Consider the following 22923-nt stretch of genomic DNA (forward strand, 5'->3'; position numbering starts at 1 on the left):
TTTATGCTACAAAATAGTAGTTCTTGTTGAATCCGTGTCTTTTCCAAATATTATGAACTTCATAATTCACTTATGATTCCCTGTGGCTCATATAATTGTGAATATTATGAAATTTAAAACAGGGAGTATATTGTTGTGCTTACCCACAGAGAACGTGATTGGAATAAGTACAGCTTTACTTAGTTTAGGAGCTGTAACTACCTCCAGTGTGGACTTCTAGATGGAACCACGGGTTAGTTTGTTGTAGATATAAGATGACGTTCACAGAAAAAGGACTGGGTGTCTCTCTGTTGTAGCCCTGGAGAAAATGCTGAGGAGTGGGTCCCAGGGACACAGAGCAGCTAACTGTCATGAGCAAAGCTGATAAAAAGTCAAGTAGAGGTCTGTATGCAAGCAAGATGATGGAAAGCATGATGCCATGAGCAGGCAGCTGTTCAAGGACTGTACTTAAGTGATGGAAATGGAGTTTATTTAACTGTTGGAAAACCGGAGTGCAATGAAGAGTTTACTTTGTATCAGTATTTGGGAGTTCTTCTCTATCTGGAGATTTGACTTTAATCAATTACCAGTATTTAAATTCGATTTCTGTGTCCTTCAGGCATATATTTCTGTTAGTCACCTTATCGGTTATGTAACACTGAACCACTGAAGCAATGTCTGGAAGTTTCCAAATACCGTTTGTTTTTCTCAGTCTACTTAAGAGAAAAGGCTAAATAAAATCAGCAAATAAGATGTAGTTGGCGAAGTAGTTAGCGTGGCCTGTTGTTACAGCTACCTCCTGATGATCATTGTACATCCCCAATTTCATCTGCTTCTGATGTTCCAGCTGCATTTAGCTTTTTCTAGGGCAGTCACTTCCCCAAAAAATGATTTAAAAATACTTTCTTTTTTAAAAATAAATATTCAGCCAAGTTGGCCCAGCCACTTCCAAGAGCAAGGCTCTGAGAGGTAAACTGCTCTGCAGTTTGTTCCCAACCCTAGTTTTGGTGCTTGAGGTTGGGGAAGGGCTAGTGAAGCTGTGCTTGGAGGTGAAGCAGCTCCATGGAGCAGACGAGGCACCACCAAGGGTATAGCTCTGTCCCCATGAGTGCACCCGTGGGAAGAGGTGAGCTCACAGGCATCATGATTTACTCGAAGAGGAGGATGGATAAGATGCAGTCATGTCAAAGTCATGCCAAAGACCACACTGAACCAGAAAGATGAAATAGCAAGCATCAGCATTAACTACTATCTGTTCAGTGCTCCGGAGAAGGGTCTGACATAGAAATAATCATATTCCTATGCAGGGATTTTGGTGTTTGTTGATCTCTGTGAATGTCTAGGTGAAGCAGTGGAGATTAATAATGCAAAGGTTCAAATCTGAAGATTATACATAAATGAAAACTGAGTTTGACCTATAACTGCTCTGAGAATAAACATGCAGCCACTTCTGTCTGGAAAAAGTAACAGAGGGCATAATTTTCAAAAAATGAATGAGATATTTTAGGAATAAAATTGTATATATTGGTATCATAAAACTGAGAATGTACAAATGGATACTCTGAAGGGATAAAACAAAAAAACCCCTAAACCTCCCTAAAGTCACTTTTTGAAGTCTTTTTCAGTTAAGCTGATAGCCTTGTAATGAACTCATGCAACTGAACAGCTGTATTATTGCTAAGTGGGGAAGAGGGTGTCCATCAACTCTGTAAAACCTGAATTATTTGAAATGGGTTCAGCCAGCCAATCTGTTGGGCAAGTGATCATAAAAGCATGTTAGTGACATAGTCTAATGTCTCTTCTTGTAAATTTTTTTCATTGTCTGTAATGATTTTACCATACGTATATGTATATAGGTTGACCTTTACTGGTCAGAGCAGATTTATTGTTTTAGGTCTCTGTATCAAAGGTCTGGATGGTGAAATACGTGCTATTAACAAGCCATTTCTCTTTAGTAAGCCAAATGAAATTTTTTAAGAAAGTAAAGGTTACTTTTATAAAGGACTGCTATCTGGCCAGCATCCAGGGCTTGCAGTCAGTTAAATTTTTAGGTGAAAATTAGGCTTTAAATATATGGCAAACCCCCACTGAAGCATAGGTTAACCTCTGTACCGAGGCTGGGGGCTGGGTGCCTTGGTGTTACCTTAGCTTGGGTGTTTGCAGGTGAGAACATCTTGTCTGCTAGGGATACCCCAAATGATGCAGCAAATGTGGCTGAGGGAGGGACACAGGGAACTGTAAGGCACGTCTTGCTCTAGGGTTGCTGACAGTTCAAGAGATTGTGGTAGTCCTGTACCATATACCTTCAAAGGCAGATTTTTTTTTTTTATCCTGCTGTGATAATGCCTTTGCTCAGCACCATCCTTAGCAGAGTGGGAGGGAGTGTAGTAAATGCTCCAGTGATGGGATGCTGCCCTAAAGCCAGTAAATAGCAGCACGTGTTTCTAAAACGTCTTAGCATTCTTTGTTTTCATTGAGTGTGGGCTGTCATGGTGAGGGGGTGGAGTGGATAATCTGATACTTATCTGTGCAAGCAGTTGAGAGGAAGTTATAATTACTTAACCTTTACTGTGGGCTCCGCATGCTCCAGTTTACCCAAAACTTATTGCTCAGGGGTAAAATCCTAACCCTTACAAAGTCAGTAACAGCTCTGCCAGAGCTGCCTGCATTTCCCTACTAAAGCTGGGCAATATGTGGCAGCAGTGCAATTTTGTTTATGTGTGCCCTATAGGCTGAGGCACTTTGCCACAGCCCCTACGTGTCCTGGGCTTTCAGCTTTTTGCCTTACTGGCTAATTTGACTGCTTTTATTTATTTATTACTCATGTTATTCAATCAGATACCCTAGTGCCCTCCAAGAAGCCTTTGGGGCTGGTGATCTAGTTATTCAAAGTTGAAGGACAGTGACGGTTTTAGCTGCTTTTTGATATTACAGTAGTATTGCATAGGACAGAGCAAGGTGGTGATTGCTCTGTAGACCACAGGTACCTTGTCCCACTCTCCTCAATCTGAATTCCAGCTGCTGCCACCATGCCTGCCTGTGAAATGGAAAGGGTACAGTTGGTAACTGTGATGGGAATGCCCCATGCTTAGTCTGAACACCAAGTGTCTGTTCCACTATGTATTATTCATGGTGTTTTGTACAAGCTGACGATGTTCCAAATCAGGAGGAGGAATTTTGGCAAACAATTTCTCTGCTGTAAAAAGCATGCTAATCTTTGCAAATATTGAAGCAAATGGAGGAGGTGTTTTTTAAGGTATTCAAAATATTCTTGCCAAGTGAGTTGCATAGTATTCAGTACAACTGCTCAGAAATGTAAGCACATTGGTGTTTTTGAAATGGTGAGTCCAACCCTTGAAGGCATCTGATGCATGGTGCCTATGCCAAAGGAATAGTGGCACATAGAGAAAGCAATGGCAAAAATGATATTTTTTGATCAAGCATTTTGTAATGCTTTACTATAGCTGCAGTAGCTGGAATAGGAGCCTTTTTGGATAGTGGGTCTTGAAAAATGGGGGATTATATGCTTGCATGGCATTATTAATTTGCTATTGAAATACTCAGTCTCTCTTTTCAAGAAGCCCAAACCAGTATTATTAGAAAAAAACTCACAGCATACAGAAAAGATTTTTCAGCGTTTACCTATCTTAATTGGCTGCTGGTGTTTTGTTTATCAAATACTGGAGGAGATTTGACTGGGTTTAGGAGAGATGCTGTGTCAGCGCCGTTGGGCTTTCAGGCCATGTCCACATCACGATTGCTGAAGGGAAAGTCATCTGTCACAGCTGGGCATTTTGGGGGGCTGACAGTAATGAATGAAGGAAATTATAGGCTCTGGTAAAGCATATTAAGCTATGAATCACTAAATCCTCTTGTTCTGCTGCTATCAACTAACAGGCCCTTTTCTGTAAAATAAAAACTGTTAATGTGTTCTTTATCATTTTGAGTCACTCAAAGGCTTAGACCTTCTGTGAACTTTTGGTCTTAATATAGGATTGTGCCTTTTTATTTAGCCAGTCTCATATTTGCATGAGTTAGTACTCCTTTGCATGTCCACAGTCCACGTTTATACCAGTGCACGTCCTTTCTCCTCTGAGTATGTGTCTGCTGTCTTGAGTACCTGCCAGGCATCTGCAAGAGGCATCTTAGACTGGATACGGTCAAATGCAAATTTCTCCACGCTTTCTCAGTAGCCAGCACTACCAACACATTCATCACGTTCTGATCCCTCCAGTTCCTTATAACCTCTCAACTTCTTGCTTATATTGAAACACTGAGGGCTGCATGCGTTATGTTTATTTGCACGTAGCAGAGAAGGAAGATGATACTGGCATTTTTAAATTTTATTTTCTGTATCTGGATGCCTCCTATCAAAGAGTGTGATAGAAAACCTTTCTCCTCTGCATCTGTAGTTCCACGGCAGCATAGCTTACATCAGGGTAATCTTGAACTGATGGGTATTCTGTATGAAATAAATGTGCTTTGTCAGCTCTAACATCTCTCTGCCAAAAAAATCTGAACTTGCACTGAAACTTTTGTGGTCACTGTGACAGTGGAATAGTGTGGCTGAGCACAGTGTGCTGTTGAGCAATTTTCCTGTTGTGAAGTCAACAAAATGCCCCTTCTTGGTCAACAGGGAGAGAGGTGGTGAAAGTCACAGGTAGGTAAAGGTGTGAGGCGAACACCACTCTCCTCACTAGGGAAAGGGAGCTGGATAACAGCATCAGCTGCAGCTCAGTGTGCTGTCAGCACACGTGTTGTCTGTCCAGCTCATCGATGCACATCAGTAAGCAGCATGTGCCGCTGCTTGCCTGGCAGCAATACCACAAAGTCCACTACGGGGAAATGAGAGAGACTTTGGAATAAGCATGAGAAGATGGATCTCCTTTTCATCTCTTGCTTGTAGACTGACTTACTTCATATTCCCTAGTTTGGAGTTTCGGTGGTAGTATTTTTGGGGGTGGTTTTGAGGATTTTGAAGTTTTGCAATTATTGATTTTGGCAGGACCAAGATTTTATTTTCTCTATATAGAATCATCGAATCACCAGGTTGAAGAGACCCACCGGATCATCAATTCCAGCCATTCCTATCAAACACAAAACCATGCTCCTCAGCGCCTCGTCCACCCGTGCCTTAAACACCTCCAGGGATGGTGACTCAACCACCTCCCTGGGCAGCTTCTGCCAGTGCCCAGTGACCCTTTCTGTGAAAAATTTTTTCCTAATGTTCACCTTGAGGCCATTTCCTCTTGTCCTGTCCCCTGACACTTGGGAGAAGAGGCCAGCAGCCTCCTCTCCACAACTTCCTTTTAGGTAGTTGTTGAGAGCAGTGAGGTCTCCCCTCAGCCTCCTTTTCTCCAGGCTAAACAACCCTAGCTCCCCATCCTAATAAAAATAAATGTAAAGCTGTAGCTGGTGGTTTGGGAGCTTAGTTTTTATATTTAATGGGATCTAATCTTCTGATTCTTCTTTGGTTTGTAATACATAGCCTAAACATTAAAATCCATCCTGTGTTCCACTTGATTGTGCACCACTTAACTGCTTGGTAGTAGCAGGATATATTCTAATTTAGTTGAGTTGTTGTCATTTCTATGCCATTTTAAGCAGCTGCGATTGCCACTCATTATTGTTAGGCTAAGATGATTGCTTTAGAATGATCCTAATAAGAAGGACGTTCCAATTAAGTAGAATGTGTTGTGCTAAGAAACTCCTTACTAGAAGAGAAGTCGCAACTGTGTGTTGTAATATCTCATCTTCCTATAACATCTGCTCTAATATCTCACAGAGGTACTCTCTGTTTTGGATGGTGATCATCCATTATGGCGTCTGATGAAATCAGATCCAACTCAGCTGAGATACTTCCCTGAAAATAGTTGCACGTCTTTGGAAAAAACTGCTCTGCAGACACATAGTTACTAAAATTTCCAGTTGCAAGGGCCAGAGTCAAAACTGTACCAACAAAACTTCCAAACTTGGCCAGATGAAATAAAAAAGTTGCCCTTGTGTAGCTCAGAGGATTGTTCTTCATAGTGGTTCTGGAAGTGAAGTTCTTGCTGGTGAGAACCCCAACTTTGCAGAGTTTGAAAAACTTCTGTGTGTCATTTATCAGTGGTTGCTGCTGTTGATAATATTTTGGCAAATTTTATGAGACTCTCTGTTCTTTAATTTTGAAGATTTATTCTTTTACTTTTTTGCTGATTTTTTTCAGGAGAGAAAGGGTGATCTCTTGTGGTTAAAATGCATAACCAGAGGCCTTACACTCTTTTCCTGGTTTTCTGTGACATTTCTTATTTTGCCTTGAACTAGTTACTAAGCTCTCTAGTGCTTTACTTTCACTTTGTCTATAAGCTGGACATGAATATTGCTGTACCTGCTTAACGCCAGTGTCTTGAGGCTAAGTGGAAAGCTTATGTCTTTGCATAGTATTAATTTAGTTGCATAGTAGGTGTTAAAACCACACAAAGTAGCTTTGCCTTTAGTCTTGAATCTGATTTCTGTGCTTGTTTTACCCCTCCTCATTTGAGCTGCTCTGCCTACTCTTAAGACTCAGATTCTGGAAACTTTTTCTCACCACCTGGCTTTCCCAAGTTCTTTGCACTTTCTCCATGCAAAGCCACTCCTTGTTATTTAACTGGCCTGGAATGTGTGGAAAGAAGACACTTTGCGCTCCTAGCCTTGAATATCTTCCAGGTCTTCTGTTAACTGAAAGCACTGGCTGATACGATTAGCATTAATGTTTTCCCCATAGTCTCATTTCTTGAAGAAGTCACGATGTTTTCCATCTGCCGTGCCAGTCAGGTTGAGAGGCTGAGCTAACGAGTCACGGTGCAGGTTGCTTCAAACAACAGAGACCATAGTGTTTATTTCCAAGTTTGAGATTCTATGTGGTGGTTTATGTCACTTCATATTCACCAGCTCCAGCATGTTTGTATTGGAATGCTGGGCTCATGGTGCTGGTGTTCCCACACTGTGCTTAAAAATGAGTTGTGTTCCTGGACAGTGTGTCACCCTCACACACACGATTGCCACGATTGCTAAATATGTGGTCAAGGTAGTTTTTACTGCATGTTGGAATACCAGGCGTGCAGAGTTTGCAACCAATGAAGTGTGTAGGTATTGCAAAGGCAACTGGAAAAAAATTTGTCCCTTTTATTTCTTTAGACCTTTATGTTGTAGAACCTAAGAATGCTTTGCAGTGCTGGGAAATGGTTTAGTATGTGAGCTTGTGGAAGTAAAGGAACTTTTTCTGATTGGATGTCTTGTGAGCTCTTGAACTTCACATGACTCTTTATGAGAGCATATGACTGGACTCAAAAGACCTTCTAGTCCTATGTTCCTGTATGAAAAAAAAAATTGTGATGACTGAGTGATTTTCCTACTCCTAAATATAGTCCTCCTAGGTAAAGTCAGCATTTACTTGAGTGACGTAATGTGCAACACCTTTTTTGGGGGACTGTTCAGGATTAACTCCCACTTTCAGTCTCATTTTGTACAGCAGTTTGCCTGATATATATTCTACGTGCTTAATTTCTGTAATTCTTAGTAGGATCCAGCTATTCCTTGCCGGGGATATATAAGCTATTTTCCAGATATGTATTTGGTTAAGATTCAATAGGTAGATAAAGAGGGAGGTGAAAGGAACTTTGAATTATTTTCTCTTGAAAGTAGGAGCACTTAAAAAAAATAACAAGAGAGCAGCAAAACCTTTATGAGTCTATCCAGACTCTAAATTAATACAAAGAGAGAAATCTGGCACTCTTTCCAAAGGAAGGAATGGTGAAACGTGAAAAAAAAAAAAAAAAATTTGATAGGCTTTACAGTGCTTACAGTTTTAATCAAAACAAAGACATCTGTGTTGGGTTTCTGCTAGATGCCTCAGCATGGATCGTTTGAATCACATTGTCCAGTGGGCATTTTTATTAATTTAATGTAACTGTAAACTTGTTGTGGTTTAGACCATGGGATTTGAATACTAGAGGAGAGGGAGGAGGCAAAGAATTTGAAATATGGATGACATTAGGTATCCAAACTCATGAATGTAGACAGTGCAGGATTCTCTTAGCTCGCCTTCATCTGTCACTTTGTGTACAGATATATATAAAAAAACTGCATTTCGTGATAGGTGAGTTAATCATTTGTCCTTGGTGAATTTGCTGTATGCTGAAGCAAAAGCTTGATTGAGTGTCTTCAAAATGCTTGAAATACAAATAAAAGCTTCAAATATATACTGAAACATGTTTACAATATGTGAGAAGAGGAAGGCTGGAGCAGTAACTTGAGACCTATAGTAACTGGAACTGCAAGTTTAAGTTCCATATCTCTCTCATTCTCTTTTTTTTTTTTTGAGGTGAAAATGCTGCTTTAGGTGGCAAAGGTGGTTTGAGACCAAACTATGGGATATTTGAGGATGCAACGCAGCCTTGTCTAGAACTATACTGCCCATTCCAATAAAAAGACTTGGCATTTTATTGCTTTCCATATTGTGTAGCCATTCATGGTGCTATGCAAAAGACTGCTTGCCTTATTTTTTGCTGTTTTCCCCTTTGATCTGTCTTTGCATGGTACAAACAGCTGTGTGGTGTGAGTATCAATGCATGGTTCATGGAAAGCCAGCAGCCTCCTATGCCTGAGAGAAAGCAAAGTCCAACTGCCGTAGGTACTGGCTCTTTAGGAATCAAATGTTTTGCAACAGCTGGTATATAAATAGTGCAGATATCTATTTAAATAGAGGAACAGTGGCTGGGCCTTAGTTTTTTTTTAACGCTTCCTCTGTATTTAGGTGAGCTTTGAGCTACAAATTCCCTATTTCTCTTGCCTTGAAAGCCTAGGAGATCACACAACTGCTGCACCTGGTGCTGGATTTGCTCTTGGCGGACAGGTCCTTCAAGAGGCTGTTTTGCTGGAGAGACACTGATTAGCAGGAACAAGTTGTGCAGGGGCTGCTGTCGGGCCCTGAGTTTGGAATGTTTGTGTGAGGCGCACACACTTCTGTCAAGCTAAAAAGGACAGTGTCAGCAGCTCCATGCAAGCTCTGAAATAAGAATGCTGGAACAAATGTATATTCCTGCCTTGCAATGGAGGGTTGTACATCAGCAAAGCACAAGAGGTGGGAATGTGCATGGGGGAACTTAAACAGAGTTACCAGGTACTTCTGACTTTGGATGAGTTTGCATGAAAGATTAAAGTAACTGCTTCTTTTGTAAGTTTGAGCATCTTCAGTCTTTACTTTGTCATTTTATGCAGTACTTCTTTGGTTTGGGATTTTTAAGTCCTTAGGGATTGAGCTCTGGCTTGTGTATAAGCAGAGCCCAGAGGGCAGGAAAAACTGGAGTGTATTAATTGCACATCGGATTTTCTCTGTGATGTTTTTTCTCTAGAGATTTGGGAGGGGGAGCATTAGGAGCTTCTCAATGTGAATTTTTTTTTTTGCATCCTGCTCAGTTTAAAATTTATTCTCTGTGTTTCTCTTCAGTCTTCCACCTACAGACTGCAGGGTACCCAAGGCCAAGGGCAAAGTGAATAAAGCAATTTCGGGTATAGTCCGTTCCGGGTTTCTGTCCTTGCAGACAAGTCCTAGACAGATCTGTGCCCCAAGGAGGGTACGGACAAGGGGAAGCACCAAAAGAAGCGACAAAATCCAAATACACTTGAGTGCTTTCGTTGCCTCGCCTTGCTCCAGTGGTTCACAGCAGTGATAGATGCAACATATGACTGCTGTACATTGCTGGATGGCACAGAGCAGCCAGGGGCATATTGAGTGAGTCTGGCCCCGTATTCATCAAGCAACGGCTGACTGCCTAATTTCCACTCTGGTGAATCAGAGGGAAGAAGAGGGATAAAATGATGGGCAAAGAAGCACAAAGGGTTGAGTAACCGTGCAGAAAGGAAGGACATTGAACAGTGCCAATCGAGAGAAAAGTCAGATACTGCCGTTCATTTTTGGAGATACTGCACAGAATTTTTTGGTGTGGAATGACAGATAGTATTGGCAGTGACAGCCAGAAAAGCAAGGGGAAGAAGTCACTTTTTTCAGGCCATTGGAAACTTGAAATCCTCACTTTTTTGTCACGTTCAACACGATATGGCTGAAGACACAGCTGGAAATGCAAGTGGATAATACCAGTTGGCAGAGAATTAAAATAAGGAAGTTGAACTGTAGCCAAACCAGTGAAAGCTGGTGGTGGCTATTTAAGTGTTTCTATTTATGCATAAACATATTAGTAATCACAAAGTTTTTACCTTTCCCCCCCTCCCTCAATTTGGCATGCTCTCTTCTTGCTAGGGAGCAATTCCCTACCGTAGTCTTTGATCAGTGAATTCGAGCTTTACATCAAACACTGATAAAAGGCGAATGAGTCCTCCTTCTAAAAAGCATTTTATTCCCTGTTCTATAATAATTTTTGAGGAAAACAGTTGAAGCTATAAAATTGGCAGAGTTGCATGTCTAAGCTATAGAATTCCCTTTCTCCACGCTGGCCAAAACCAGTTCTGGTCCAGCAAAATTATGAGAAAACTTTCTATCACCCACTGGTCACCCGCTGTGGTCAATTATAGTTTTGAAGCTGGCATATAAGCATCAGATGTTTGGCTACTGCCTGCCTTTGCTAATCTGCAACACAACTAAAACCCTTGGCGTGATATATCCTATAATTTCCTAAGTTTTTGAACAATGGTGCATTTTCCATTTCATTTGCACTTTTCATGCAAGACCCTAAGAATATGCTGCCTTCGCTAAAGAACAGAGTAATTAATCATCAGAGCTGTTTGTAAGGAAAAGGCCTGGCTCAGGGAGCAGAGTCATAGACAGAGTATAAGATATCTATATCGCACCGCTTTAATGACTCAGAAAAATATCTCCTGTACATATTATGATTTAAAACAATTTGAATCTTATTGGTAAAGGTATCTTAAAACAGTAGTATTTTCCACATTTAAGGTGTGTTTTCACTGAAAAAAATTTCCTTGTTGGATATTCATTCTTATAAAGATGCCATAAAGCTCTTTGTGCTGCATTTCTTGTTTTTAGAAATCTCTTTGAGTATTAGATCAGTTCCACATCTGTTTTCTGCAGGGAAGATTCTTCCAATTTCGCCTTAATTTCTATCTATTAAAATTATAGAGAATAATCTAAATAAATGAGAACCATTTCCAAGAGAGAATACTTATTAAAATATGCAGGCAGGTCTGCATTTTAAACCCAGGTGTTGTATTTCTCAAGCTCTGTACATCCACAGAATCTAAATGTTGATCAGTGCATCGTTTATGCAAGTCAGCCACTGAGCAGTGGCAGGAGAATTTGGAGAACTTGTTTGATAAGTTGTTGTCACTTCTTATCCCTTACCTCTCCCTGCTTTTAATTCTTTCCTCCCTGTTCTTTTATCAGATGTCTTGCTTTTTCTCTCCAGGGTGCTTCCTTGTGAGTCATGTTCCTCTCTCATGACCTTCCACACGTGCGTATGGTTTTAGTGTGGTTGTTACTAACCTAGGACCAGAGCCAGAGCTGGGATTACAGCTGCTTCTGCTCCTCTGTCTCCAGCATTCAAACAGGCTGTTAGGGAATTTGTTCTGGTGTTGCTGTTGCGTGCAGGTGGTGATCCTGATTTAGGTTGCTGTCTTGCAGCCATGGTGGACAAGACCTTTGGTCCTGTTATTCCCAATGTATACCCCTACTTTTTGTTTTGAACATATTCACTGTCACCTCTCTTCACTCAGGGTGGGTTGTTTTTAGGTCCGTGCTGCAAATAGAACTTTTAGACTAATCTGTTTGCAGGGAGGAGGTGGATGTGAGGAGAGAATTCAGAGCAGTCTGTTGGAGTTAGCAAGGTGGCTGAGAAATGTCCCCTCTTTAGGCAGATTACCTGGTCTTGCAGTGCTCCAAAGCAGTGACACCTGTGGGGCTGCTTCATAACTGAAGCAAACGGGGATTAAGGTAGGTGTTCTGTCCAGAACTTCTAATGTTATACCTATTGGCAGAATTACTGATCAGAAAAGTTAGATGCCTTGTATTTACTGAGCTGGAAACTAAGTAAATTCTTCCCCTGAAGAAAAACACTAAATATGTACCTCTTCCTTAATGCATTTTGTGAAGTCTGCTTGGCCTATAGAGGCAGAACCATGTGCCTAAAAGTAAGTAAAAAAATTAGAAGTAGGAAGACTTAAAAATAGTAAAAGCTAATGGAAAAATAAATTTCCTACTCTGGCTTCTTTGCAAAGGTAATTGTTGCATGTCACACAATCTGAGATAAGGTGAAATTTAATCATCATAAAGAGGTACGAGTCTGCGTATTCCAGTGGGTCTTCACCTGTGTGTGTCCCAGCAGGACTGGGAAGGTGATGCTGTGGAGAGCACAGCCAGAGCTAGCTGTTTATAGGCCACAGGAAGGGAGGAGATCTTGCTCTCCAAGCTGAACTTGTATCCATTTGTTACCCAAGAATGGTAATACAGTGTTTGTGCTTGTAAATAAGTTTTGTATTTTTAGTGTGACAGTGATTGTGGTTAATGTGTACCTTCTTGTCTACTCTTGAGGGTTTAAGTGTCATGGCAGAAAGTGACTTTTGTGCCTGAATGAATGTGTATGTAAATTATTTTATGTCAGTAGCTTTACTTATGTCCTGCCCCCAAAAAATTCACAGCTGTAAGGGCTTCTGAATAATGGGCTTTTGAAGCTGAAACAGTTCAATTGCCAGGAATTGGATTTACAAAAGAAATTCAATAAGCCCATCAATGACTGATTATTTTGGCAATTGTTGGTGGAATTCCTCTTAAAGGAAAATACTGTAAATGTATTGTCTCTTTCATATATAATTTTAAAGCCAACCTTGAATTCTGTCGCTGAGATACTAATTTCTAATAAATCTAAATGCGTTTGGAAGAGTTTCTAGGAGGTTTCTTTGGAACACTCTTGACCTCCTCCTTGGACAATTCTCTGGGATTTTCTGTAAGAATTATCCATAAGTGATATCCTAACTGACTCAAGGATATTCAGAGGAGTTAACAGGAGCCACTTCTGAGAGTGAGAGTCATTTGTGACATTGAGTTACAAACATTGATTATCTTTGAGCTCTTCACACACAGACTGCATTTTGAAATGTCCCCAAAACAATGTAGTGGTGGCAGCGAAGTCGTCCGTACTGACTGAAATAACATTAGACTTCTTTCTTTTTATCCACTATAGGTGTTCTCTGCCTGCCAGACAGCTTGAACCTTCACAAAGACCAACAAAGGTCAAACAAACCTGGGGAAGTGCAGATGTTCAGCCAGTCAGAGCTAAGGACCATAGAGCAGTCCTTACTTGCTACACGTGTGGGGAGCATTTCTGAACTCAGTAAGTACAAGGTTGTTGATAATGTTTCAGTTTCTATTCTTGGAATAAATCAAAGCCACTTGCATTGCCTGGTCAGGCAGAGGAGAGATGAGGGGGCACATGTAAAGTTGAAGGAAACATTGGGTCTTGTCTAACCGTAGTGTTACTCTCCATGGGCATTTTGAAAGCTGAAATAAGCCATTGGAGGAAAGAAGTCTCAAAGCAGTGCCTATGACTTGTTTGCATACACTGCTCTCATTTTTAAAGATGATAGATGCTTTATTTCCTCTTTGCTATGTTGTGTTTGAGAGCACCTCACAGCTTGGCCAGACTTGCAAATACCTGTCATATTGGTGCCCTTCTAATTTCACTGGGATGCCTGTTTTGAGATGAGCGGGCAGAAAGGTGAAGGCTGCAGTAGGTGAAAGAAATACTGTCGCAAATTTAAAGCAGAGCTAGTTCCACCCAGTGTTAGGGAGGATCCTTCACCTTGCCTTTCCTTCTCCAGTTCCAGAGAAGAAAGAACCACAACTCGAATTTGCACCTAGAAGATAAACTATTTGGTATTAATCAAAATGCTTTTTGAGAAATGTGTGCATCTGTGATACCCGAATGCTTTAATTTCAGCACAAGTAAATTGTAGGAATCAAATACCACATGAATCCTTACGTGATGTGGAGATAAAATGACCAGAAGTGCCTTTTTAAAAACTGGTTTTTTGTTGAGTGAGATGCCTTCCACTCATATGTTTATGGTATAGTTAGAGATATGAAGCTATGTGTTGGAAAACAGAAACATTCAGACAAAAAAAAATGTAGGTTTTTCTGAGCTCTGTTATGAAATTTTGGGGATAAATTGATAAGACTCAAATCTGTGAAGATACAGGCTGCTCAGTTTACTGTTGTTCTTATTACTGAATTCTGTTACCAGCATCGTAAAGAACATGCGTAGGGATCTCATGTTCATTTTCCTGGCACTTTCTGTAGCAATGGGATTCTCCTCTGTACCTCTCATCATACCATCAGGGCTCTGTTTACGTGCTGTTCATGAGCTGTGTGGAGGTACTGTGGATGTTTGTCTGCAAGCCACAGAATTTCTGTTTTCAGCTTGCTAGTTTCTCTCTGCTCTGGTGAAACATCAACAAGCTAAGAGCACTTACATGCCTTAGCATGAAGTGTTACTCCTCTGGAATCAGGTGTTTGGTGTTATTCAAATGAAGTAATTTATGCTTATTTATTTCACGTGCATGAAACCCACAATAGTACTGTCTGTATGCCAACTAAATTATGCATGGAACAGCTGTCTTTCTTAAAGTACACAAGTTAAGTTTTAATAAATAAGTAACCTGTGGATGTTTCAGTGTTTTTTGCCATTCTGGATTGTTTTGAACCTCTGTAGACACCCCCAAAAACCAGACACCTTAATTTCATCTCCCCCTATTTTTAATTTCATTTCCAGAAATCTATCGTCTCTAAGTAGTCCTATCCTACCTCAGATTTAAATGCTTTGTTGATAGGGTTTGTTCTCTATATGTATGTTGACTGCAAACACAGGCAAAACATGTTTCAGGGTGGCCAACTTGAAGAAAGAAGCACATCAGTGGGAGTTAGATGCTAGAGGTTGGCACCTCTAGCATGCTGATTGCCCTCCAGAAAGCCCTCTGGACAACCATCAAGGGTACCTCCTCAGCTGCTGCAGGCAGATGCATGTCAGGGAAGAAGCAGTAGGAGGAGTGGTAATTGGTAAAGCTGGCAAGCCTTGTTGCTCTGTTGGGTTGAAGACTTGCTGTGGAGCAGCACCGGTGCAGAGTTCAGAGCCGAGTTGTGAAGCATGGAGGGGCAGCATGTCAGTGGGCAGAACCCTGTGGATTTGGGGAAAATCCTAAAATTGAAGGAAAAGGAAGAGATTGAAGTGCAAGAGGGTTCGCTCTTTGTTCACTGCTTGTGTATCTCTCTCTGGCACCAGCAGAGGCTGTGACCCAGAGGTTAGAACAAAGCCTCTGCTGTGGAGGGAGGCTGGGGAGCCACAGCGTGGAGGCAAAAATGCTGAGCAGAATTAGAAGCAGCGGGGAACACCTGGCGATCAGAGCGCGAGAGAGTAGGTGAAGGAGTATTTATCATTGCCTTAGTGGTGCAAGGGGATGGAGTGCTTTAGAAGTGGCATTGTGGAGAGGAAAGAGGATATAGCAAGCTCCAGCATGGAGAGAGTGCGATATGGGGGCTTAGATACTTAAAACCTCCTGCTCTTGTGGGGATGAATAAAGGTAATGAGGGAGACTGTCTGGATAGGAGGGAATTAAGAGGATAGAACTTGTGAAGATGAGAAGGGGGAGAGGGCAACCAGGAGTGCTTGGCAAGGACAGAAACTTGTCCAGCTGGACCAACAGAGAAAGCAGTCCCTGGGCGTGTGTCCGAAATGGCCCACTGGCTTGCAATATCCCAACAGCCAGGACTTCATTTCTGTTTTCTTAAAAAGAGCACGAGAAACAAGGGCAAAGAGTTATCTTGCAATAAAGCAATTTAATTTTATCTCAGGGGGGAAAAAAAGCAATTCTAATTGAATGAGATTTCCTATAGTTTATTTACATTAATATTTAAAGTATTGCAAGTGCACAGAATAATTAACAAACACCCGCATGCGGAGGAAAGGCTTCCCCTGCTCTGCCCAGCATCATCACACGCAGTGGCATGGCTGGCTGCCGAGCTACTGGAGGCCTTGAGACCATGAAATTAAATCTGTCCCCTGGAAAACAACAGCTGGCAAACGAGGCCTGTTTATTGCCCAGCACATGTGTTTCAGCTCAAATCTTCTTGGTTTCTTCACAATCTGTTCCAGGTGGAAAATGGATCCACTAGGTGAAAAGCCTTGTGTTTTGTGGTATTTTCACCTTGCCTTATGCATGATGTGCCTTATTTGTCTGCTTCTTTTATTTCCTCATATATGCTGTGGGTGTATTAGAAAAGACTGTTTAGGTGAACTGCATCTTCCTGAGGAGTAATAGAGGTGAGAGAAGATCGGGGAAAGTTGGGGTGGTGGACAGCAATAAAGGGAGGGCAGCACCCTCTGTGAATGCTGCAGAGGAGGAGGTTGACCCAGCCATTGAAGGGTCCTCATGGCCAGGCAGGTGCAAACAGACTCGCAGATGCTGCTCTGATGCCCTCCCCAAACCCTGCTTGGCTGATGCCCAGAGGAGAAGGACCTGGGGGCGTTGGTTGACAGCCGACTGAACATGAGCCAGCAGTGTGCCCAGGTGGCCAAGAAGGCCAATGGCATCTTGGCTTGTATCAGAAATGGCGTGACCAGCAGGTCAAAGGATGTTATTCTCCCTCTGTACTTGGCACTGGTGAGACCGCTCCTCGAATACTGCGTTAAATTCTGGGCCCCTCACCACAAGAAGGATGTTGAGGCTCTGGAGTGAGTCCAGAGAAGAGCAACGAAACTGGTGAGGAGGCTGGAGAACAAGTCTTGTGAGGAACGGCTGAGAGAGCTGGGATTGTTTAACCTGGAGAAGAGGAGGCTGAGGGGAGACCTCATTGCTCTCTATAACTACCTGAAAGGAGGTTGTAGAGAGGAGGGTGCTGGCCTCTTCTCCCAAGGGTCAGGTGACAGGACAAGGGGGAATGGCCTCAGGCTGCGCCAGGGGAGGTTCAGGCTGGACATCAGAAAGAAATTTTTCATGGAAAGGGTCACTGGGCACTGGAACAGGCTGCCCAGGAAGGTGGTCGAGTCATCATTCCCCTGGAGGTATTTAAAAGATGGAGATGCTGAGGGGCATGGTTTAGTGTTTGATAGGAATGCTTGGATTCGATGATCCTGTGGGTCTTTTCCAACCTAGTGATTCTGTGGTTCTGCTTGTCATCTCCTGGGTTTAGCAGGCAGCGGGCACTGGTCTTTGCTGGGATGACTTGGCCCTGGCTGGTGGTGGCCAGATGAGGTAGCACCTCTGGCCCTGGGGTGCTCTCCCAAAAATAGGAGGAAGAGATGATGTTGCTGACTTATGGGAAAAATCAAAGGAAGGTTTAGTTTCCAGGACTTAGGAGGAGAATGTAAATAGAGACCTAATTTTGTAACGCAATTACAGTGGTAATGCAGGATTCCAAGGAAGAGGCTTGAAAAATTAATGTGAACCCTTATTCATTAAAATATAATGAACATGGCACAAAGTTAAGGCACAACAGTGAATCTGGCCTATGTTATATTGGCATTTAGTATTCAGGAATTGTAATTGCCTACTACAGTTTGTTTTAAAATAATGTAATTTCATTTGAAATGGTTGTTATATAGAGAACATTGGAAAGAACTGAAGCACAGCAAAAATAATGGGATATTACATAGTAGTCTGACAGTATTTTACTGTTTAATCTTACAGAAAGTATTTCACTAGACTTTTTTTTTCTTTTTTTTTTTTTTCCAGTTTTTCCTGAAGTTTCCTGTAGTTCCAGGCTAAACCTAGAAAAGAAGGGGAATAGATCTGTTTGGGTTTTTTTTCAGAATGCTTTGAGGATTCTTCTAGGTTTCTAGTTTTTCTTTTTTATTTCTCCCCATTTCAGACAGGGATAAATAAGTAAACTGAATAGAAAAGGCGAGGAATAATAGAGAGAAGTTTGGCTGTTGAGAGATCCCGTGGTACTGCATTTTGGCCTTTGAATGCTTTTCCTAACTTATTTATATGCATGTTTGCAGTCCACAAACATTTATGTTATATTTAACTGCATAACGCTCCAACAGGTCTATTCATCACCCATCTAAAAATACCACTGCTGTCTTGGTGACCAGATGCAGATGGGATGAGGCTCGCAGATGGCTGGTGTTTGGCTGAATGATGCAAGACCCTCTTTCTTTTGTGTGTGCATGTAGGCGGTGACAAGGAAGAGCAGAGCTTTAGAGTGTGCTGGACACCAATCCTGGCACCAAGAAATGTTCCTCCCTGGTTGCCTTGTCGTGAAGACTTTAAAGTGTTAGTATATGGCCTAGCTGGGACAACCACCCCATGTTGAGGTGCATGCATTGAGCTGCAGAAGGGTTGTGTCTTTTGGGCTGCACAGAGGGGTAAACTGTGGCTTAGGATGTTATCCAAACCGTGTCTTCGTACTTGTCTTCTGGTTAGAGCAGAAAATGGTTTGGAGTTTGCTTTGAGTCCAGAGATGGCCAGTCTGCTATGGCTTTCCTGGGTGAGAAGTTTGCTACCCAGTCTTGTGTAAACCACGTTGACGGGTGGTGGTGGTATAACCACAACAAGTAGGCATTTTTATTTAAAACCAGGATATTCTGCCAATGCGGATGCAACTTAATGCTGCTGTTCTTAGAGCTTTTAGCTTTTGACTGGTATTTAACTTAGAGTGGCTCCCAGATGCGATTTTCAGGCTGGTATTCCCTCCACGTTGCCAGTCAAGTCTCGTCAAGGTTTTCCTTCTTGCCACTGGAAAAAATGCCACCCTGTCTCATCATTCTCTTTGCCTCTGCAGTGCTGAATTTATATTAAAAAAATGTATATTCCAAAACAACAGCCTCCCAGTAGATCTTGGCACACTTTTAGGGGTGAAAGGAAGGGTTACTGCTCAAGTGTAAGTAGGAATGTGATTGCACATACCAATACTGTTTTTCATTTATTCTCACGGCCCCAGCTGAGGAGATGATGAAAGTCAGCATCCTCTCCCTTGTCTTTTCATCTAGTCTCAGTCCTCTGCAACCCACAGGAAGGAGCACTGCAGGACCCATACAAATTGATTCATGTCCTCTAAATAAGAGATTAAACTGGGTTTGGAAGCAAATGCAAGCATAAAGATGCTCGCTGGAAGGGTGGCATCTGAAGGAGGGTTGTTGTAAATGCTCTGATTATTTACTGCCAGAACAAAAGTGAGATATTTTGTTTTGTTCGTGAGATATTTTTCTGAGACTCCGCAGCACTGTAGAGACAGGCCAAAGCTTATTCACTGTGAATGGTTTAGTTCATGCAGCACAGGGCTGAGCTAAGTGGATGTACTAGCTGAAACCTGCAGTTCAGATGGCAGTGCTCCCTTCAGCGTGGAGTTTGGCCTTAGACTGGCAGGCTGTGAGTGCTCTCCAAACGTGGTCCTGCCTTTCCTAGTTTTTCAGGGCCATCCACTGGCTTGTTGCACAAGATCTCTATGTCCTTGCTTTCCTGCTGTTTTTTGGGCCTCTTGCAGTTCTTCCTAACCGCGATCCACACGTCACCTACTCTGTGTAAAAGCTGAAGAGAGAAGTTGAAGTGCTCCTTTGCCCCCCCACCCCCGCAGAGAATACAAGACAGATCAATGCAGTGCTGAAATGCTAGGTAGTTTTTTGCCTCCACTAAGTGCTAGGTGGTTGCAGGCTCCCCTAGCTGCTACTCACTTCCCCTTGCAGCCCCCTCTGAGTGATGGACCTGAGCTTCCATTTGCTGTCTGTGACTGTGCACGAGAAGAATTGTGGGTTACTTAATAGCCCCAAACAATCCACTGCTTTTCTTCCTTTCCTCGTGAGATACCTGCTATCATCAAGCATAAAGCAATGCATTTATTTATCAGTGGTAATTAAGCAGAAGGGAGGGATAATTTGAAAATACCAGTCTACAGCCTGCTTTACCTTCCCTTTCGCTACCTTGCTGACCAAGGGAGTGGGCTTCTGTCTTGCATTACAGGGGCTGAACAGAGGCAGCTGTTGCTTGCTTGGGTCCCAGTCATCTGTCAGTGCTACTTAGAGGGCTTCCCCAATGGAGTGAGGGACCGGCCCTCTTCTCCTTCCTGGGAGCCAAGCTGGGGTCTGTCCCCATGCAGGTGGTTTAGTTTCCCTGGGACTTATACCTCATGCATTGAAGTCCACTCAGGTTTAATATTAGAAACAAAAGGCATCACCTTGGTGGGTGGGGATGCTGAAGCTCCAACCCTCCACCGCACTTCCCCAATACACCAGTGTATTGGCTCTGGACTCCCCCATCTACTTCACCATAGTGCACTTTCCTATTCACCCCTGAACTCCTGTGCATCACAGCATGCTTGGGGTCAAACCAGCATTTTCTTTTCATCAGGTTTGCAGTCCTCCCCATCCCTGCTGTGCAGAGCGCAAGCAATTGGATGGACCAGGGTGAGTGCTCCTTAGCTGGCCTATTCAGCCTTGGGGGCTCCTGAATTCAGTCTGAGGACATGGGTCCACATCATGCCAATGAAAAGCCGAGGTGGTGGTCCATAAGGCAGTGGTGGTTTGCATAGAGAAGGTTCTGCGTTAGGCTGGCAGATGAATAGCTCATCCAAGTAAAAGCCTGTTTTGTTTGGAGTTCATTTAGTTTAAGGGGAATCAAACACAGACATTGTGCTTGCGATGCTGGGTAGGAGATTTTGAGGGTAATAGTGTTATTATAATAGGTATGTGAACTTGAGATGGTTTAATTATTTTTGTGGTTCTTTAATGGGATATATCCACTGTCTATTTTCTCAGTCTTCAAAGGCTTTGCAAACACTAAATTACACACAAACATGTACTCTGTAATATGAATAGAAGCTTATAGTGATGTCTGGATAAGTGGAGATAAAAGGTTAAATGACCTGTGGGAGGCCACAGGGAAGCGATTGTGAGGAAATGGGCTTCTCGTATCCCAGTCATGTCTTTTGGCACCAAATTGAGAGTTTGGGACCACAGCTTCTTCGCTTGCCCTTCTGTGTGAGAGGTGAATGGCTGTTAGGAGAAAAAAATGTTTCCTTATATAGCAAATTCACATAGGGGCATGACATGGGCAAGCAGACATGACAGAGGTGGGAAGGTTTCTGTGAGGTAAGCTGAATCATGAATCTGTCACACATGAGATGCTCCGCTGACTGCAGGTTATGGCACCCCAACCACACCCACAACCCGAGGCAGCTGGCTCTTGCATCTGGAATATACTGTGTGCCAAGAATAGCGCATCTTTATGTTTGAAGATACTTTATGCTGAGAATACGTGCACAATCAGATAAACACCTTCTAGTATGCACCCACTGTGCTTTCTGCAAACTCCTTTCCAGGTATAGATGGGTCACCTTGAGTTACTGATAGAAGGACCTCCAGTAAATAATTTTAGGAGAGGTTTTTCTCAAGCAGTTTTTGTTCAGCTGGCTGTTGAAATGGCAAGATTGATGCAACACCGGAGGCAGAGCAAACATGGAGGAACAGTGCAGCTGAAACCAAGAGTTTAGGGACGGCTCAGGTGTCTGACTGAGCAGATGGCTGGAGGCAGTCTGCCATGGTACAGGAGACAGAGTTCAAATACTTATATTCACCTGCATTCATGCGCTTACAGGCATACCGTGGGGGTGAACTGTAGCAGTCCATCACTTTGGTGCAGGAACCAGAAGCAATGGGGAGGGAGAAAAGGAGAGAGGTTTAGCTACTGTATGGGAAGGATGCAGCATGACCATGGCTAGCAGGTAGCAGTCAATTGACTAGATCTTGGTTTCTCTAATCCATGTTTTCAATACAATCTCCCAAAAGCTGGTCCTGAGGCAAAGCTGTAGATCCAGAAGTTTCATACTGAGCTGTGACATGAATCCAGGTTAAGAAAGTTAAGTTTTGCACATAGCTTATCACAGAATCACTAGGCTGGAAAAGACCCACAGGATCATCGAGTCCAACCAGTCCTATCAATCACTAAGCCGTAGCCCTCAGCACCTTATCCACAGGTCTCTTAAATACTTCCAGGGATGGTGACTCAGCCACCTCCCTGGGCAGCCTCTACCAGTGCACAATGACCCTTTCCATGAAAATATTTTTTTGTGATGTCCAGCCTGAACCTCCCCTCGCGCAGCTTGAGGCTATTCCCTCTCATCCTGTCACCTGTCACTTGGGAGAAGAGGCCAGCTCCCTCCTCTCCACAACCTCCTTTCAGGTAGTTGTAGAGAGCAATGAGGTCTCCCCTCAGCCTCCTCTTCTCCAGGCTAAACAACCCCAGTTCCCTGAACCTCTCCTTGTAAGACTTGTTCTCTGGCCCCTTCACCAGCTTTGTTGCTCTTCTCTGGACTCGCTCCAGTGCCTCAACATCCTTCTTGTGGTGAGGGGCCCAGAACTGAACACAGTACTCAAGGAGTGGTCTCCCCAGTGCCGAGTACAGAGGAAGAATAACATCCTTTGACCTGCTGGTCATGTTGCTTCTGATACAAGCCAAGATGCCATTGGCCTTCTTGGCCACCTGGGCACACTGCTGGCTCATGTTCAGTCAGCTGTCAACCAACACCCCCAGGTCTTTCTCCTTCAGGCAGCTCTCCAACCAGACTTCTAGTCTGTAGCTCTGCATAGGGTTATTGTGCCCCATGTGCAGGACCCGGCATTTGGCCTTGTTAAACCTCATGCCATTGGACTCAGCCCAGTGGTTCAGATCCCTTTGCAGAGCCTCCCTACCCTCCAGCCAATTGACACTTCCTCCCAGTTTAGTGTCATCCACAAACTTGCTAAGGGTGCACTCAATGCCTTTATCCAGGTCATTGATAAAGACATTGAACAGGGCTGGACTCAGCACTAAGCCCTGGGGAACTCCACTTGTCACTGGCCTCCAGCTGGATTTCGCACCATTTCCCACCACTCTCTGGGCCCGGCCAGCCAACCAGTTTTCCACCCAGGAGAGTGTGCGCCTGTCCAGGCCAGAAGCTGACAGTTTCCGAAGCAGAATGCTGTG

The 22923-nt window shown here is 43.0% G+C and overlaps 1 protein-coding gene across 2 annotated transcripts in view; it reads left to right on the top strand.

Moving 5' to 3' along the window:
- Positions 1-22923, top strand: part of ABTB3 (ankyrin repeat and BTB domain containing 3) — a 184649-nt gene that overhangs the window by 92401 nt on the left and 69325 nt on the right. For both annotated transcript variants that reach the window (XM_069859654.1, XM_069859645.1), the window contains exon 2: positions 13155-13304. In XM_069859654.1, coding sequence (XP_069715755.1) covers positions 13155-13304 — 150 coding nt within the window. The remainder of the gene's footprint in view (positions 1-13154; positions 13305-22923) is intronic.

The sequence above is a fragment of the Phaenicophaeus curvirostris genome, chromosome 1 (assembly GCF_032191515.1).
Source record: "Phaenicophaeus curvirostris isolate KB17595 chromosome 1, BPBGC_Pcur_1.0, whole genome shotgun sequence".
NCBI classification, from domain to species: domain Eukaryota; kingdom Metazoa; phylum Chordata; class Aves; order Cuculiformes; family Cuculidae; genus Phaenicophaeus; species Phaenicophaeus curvirostris.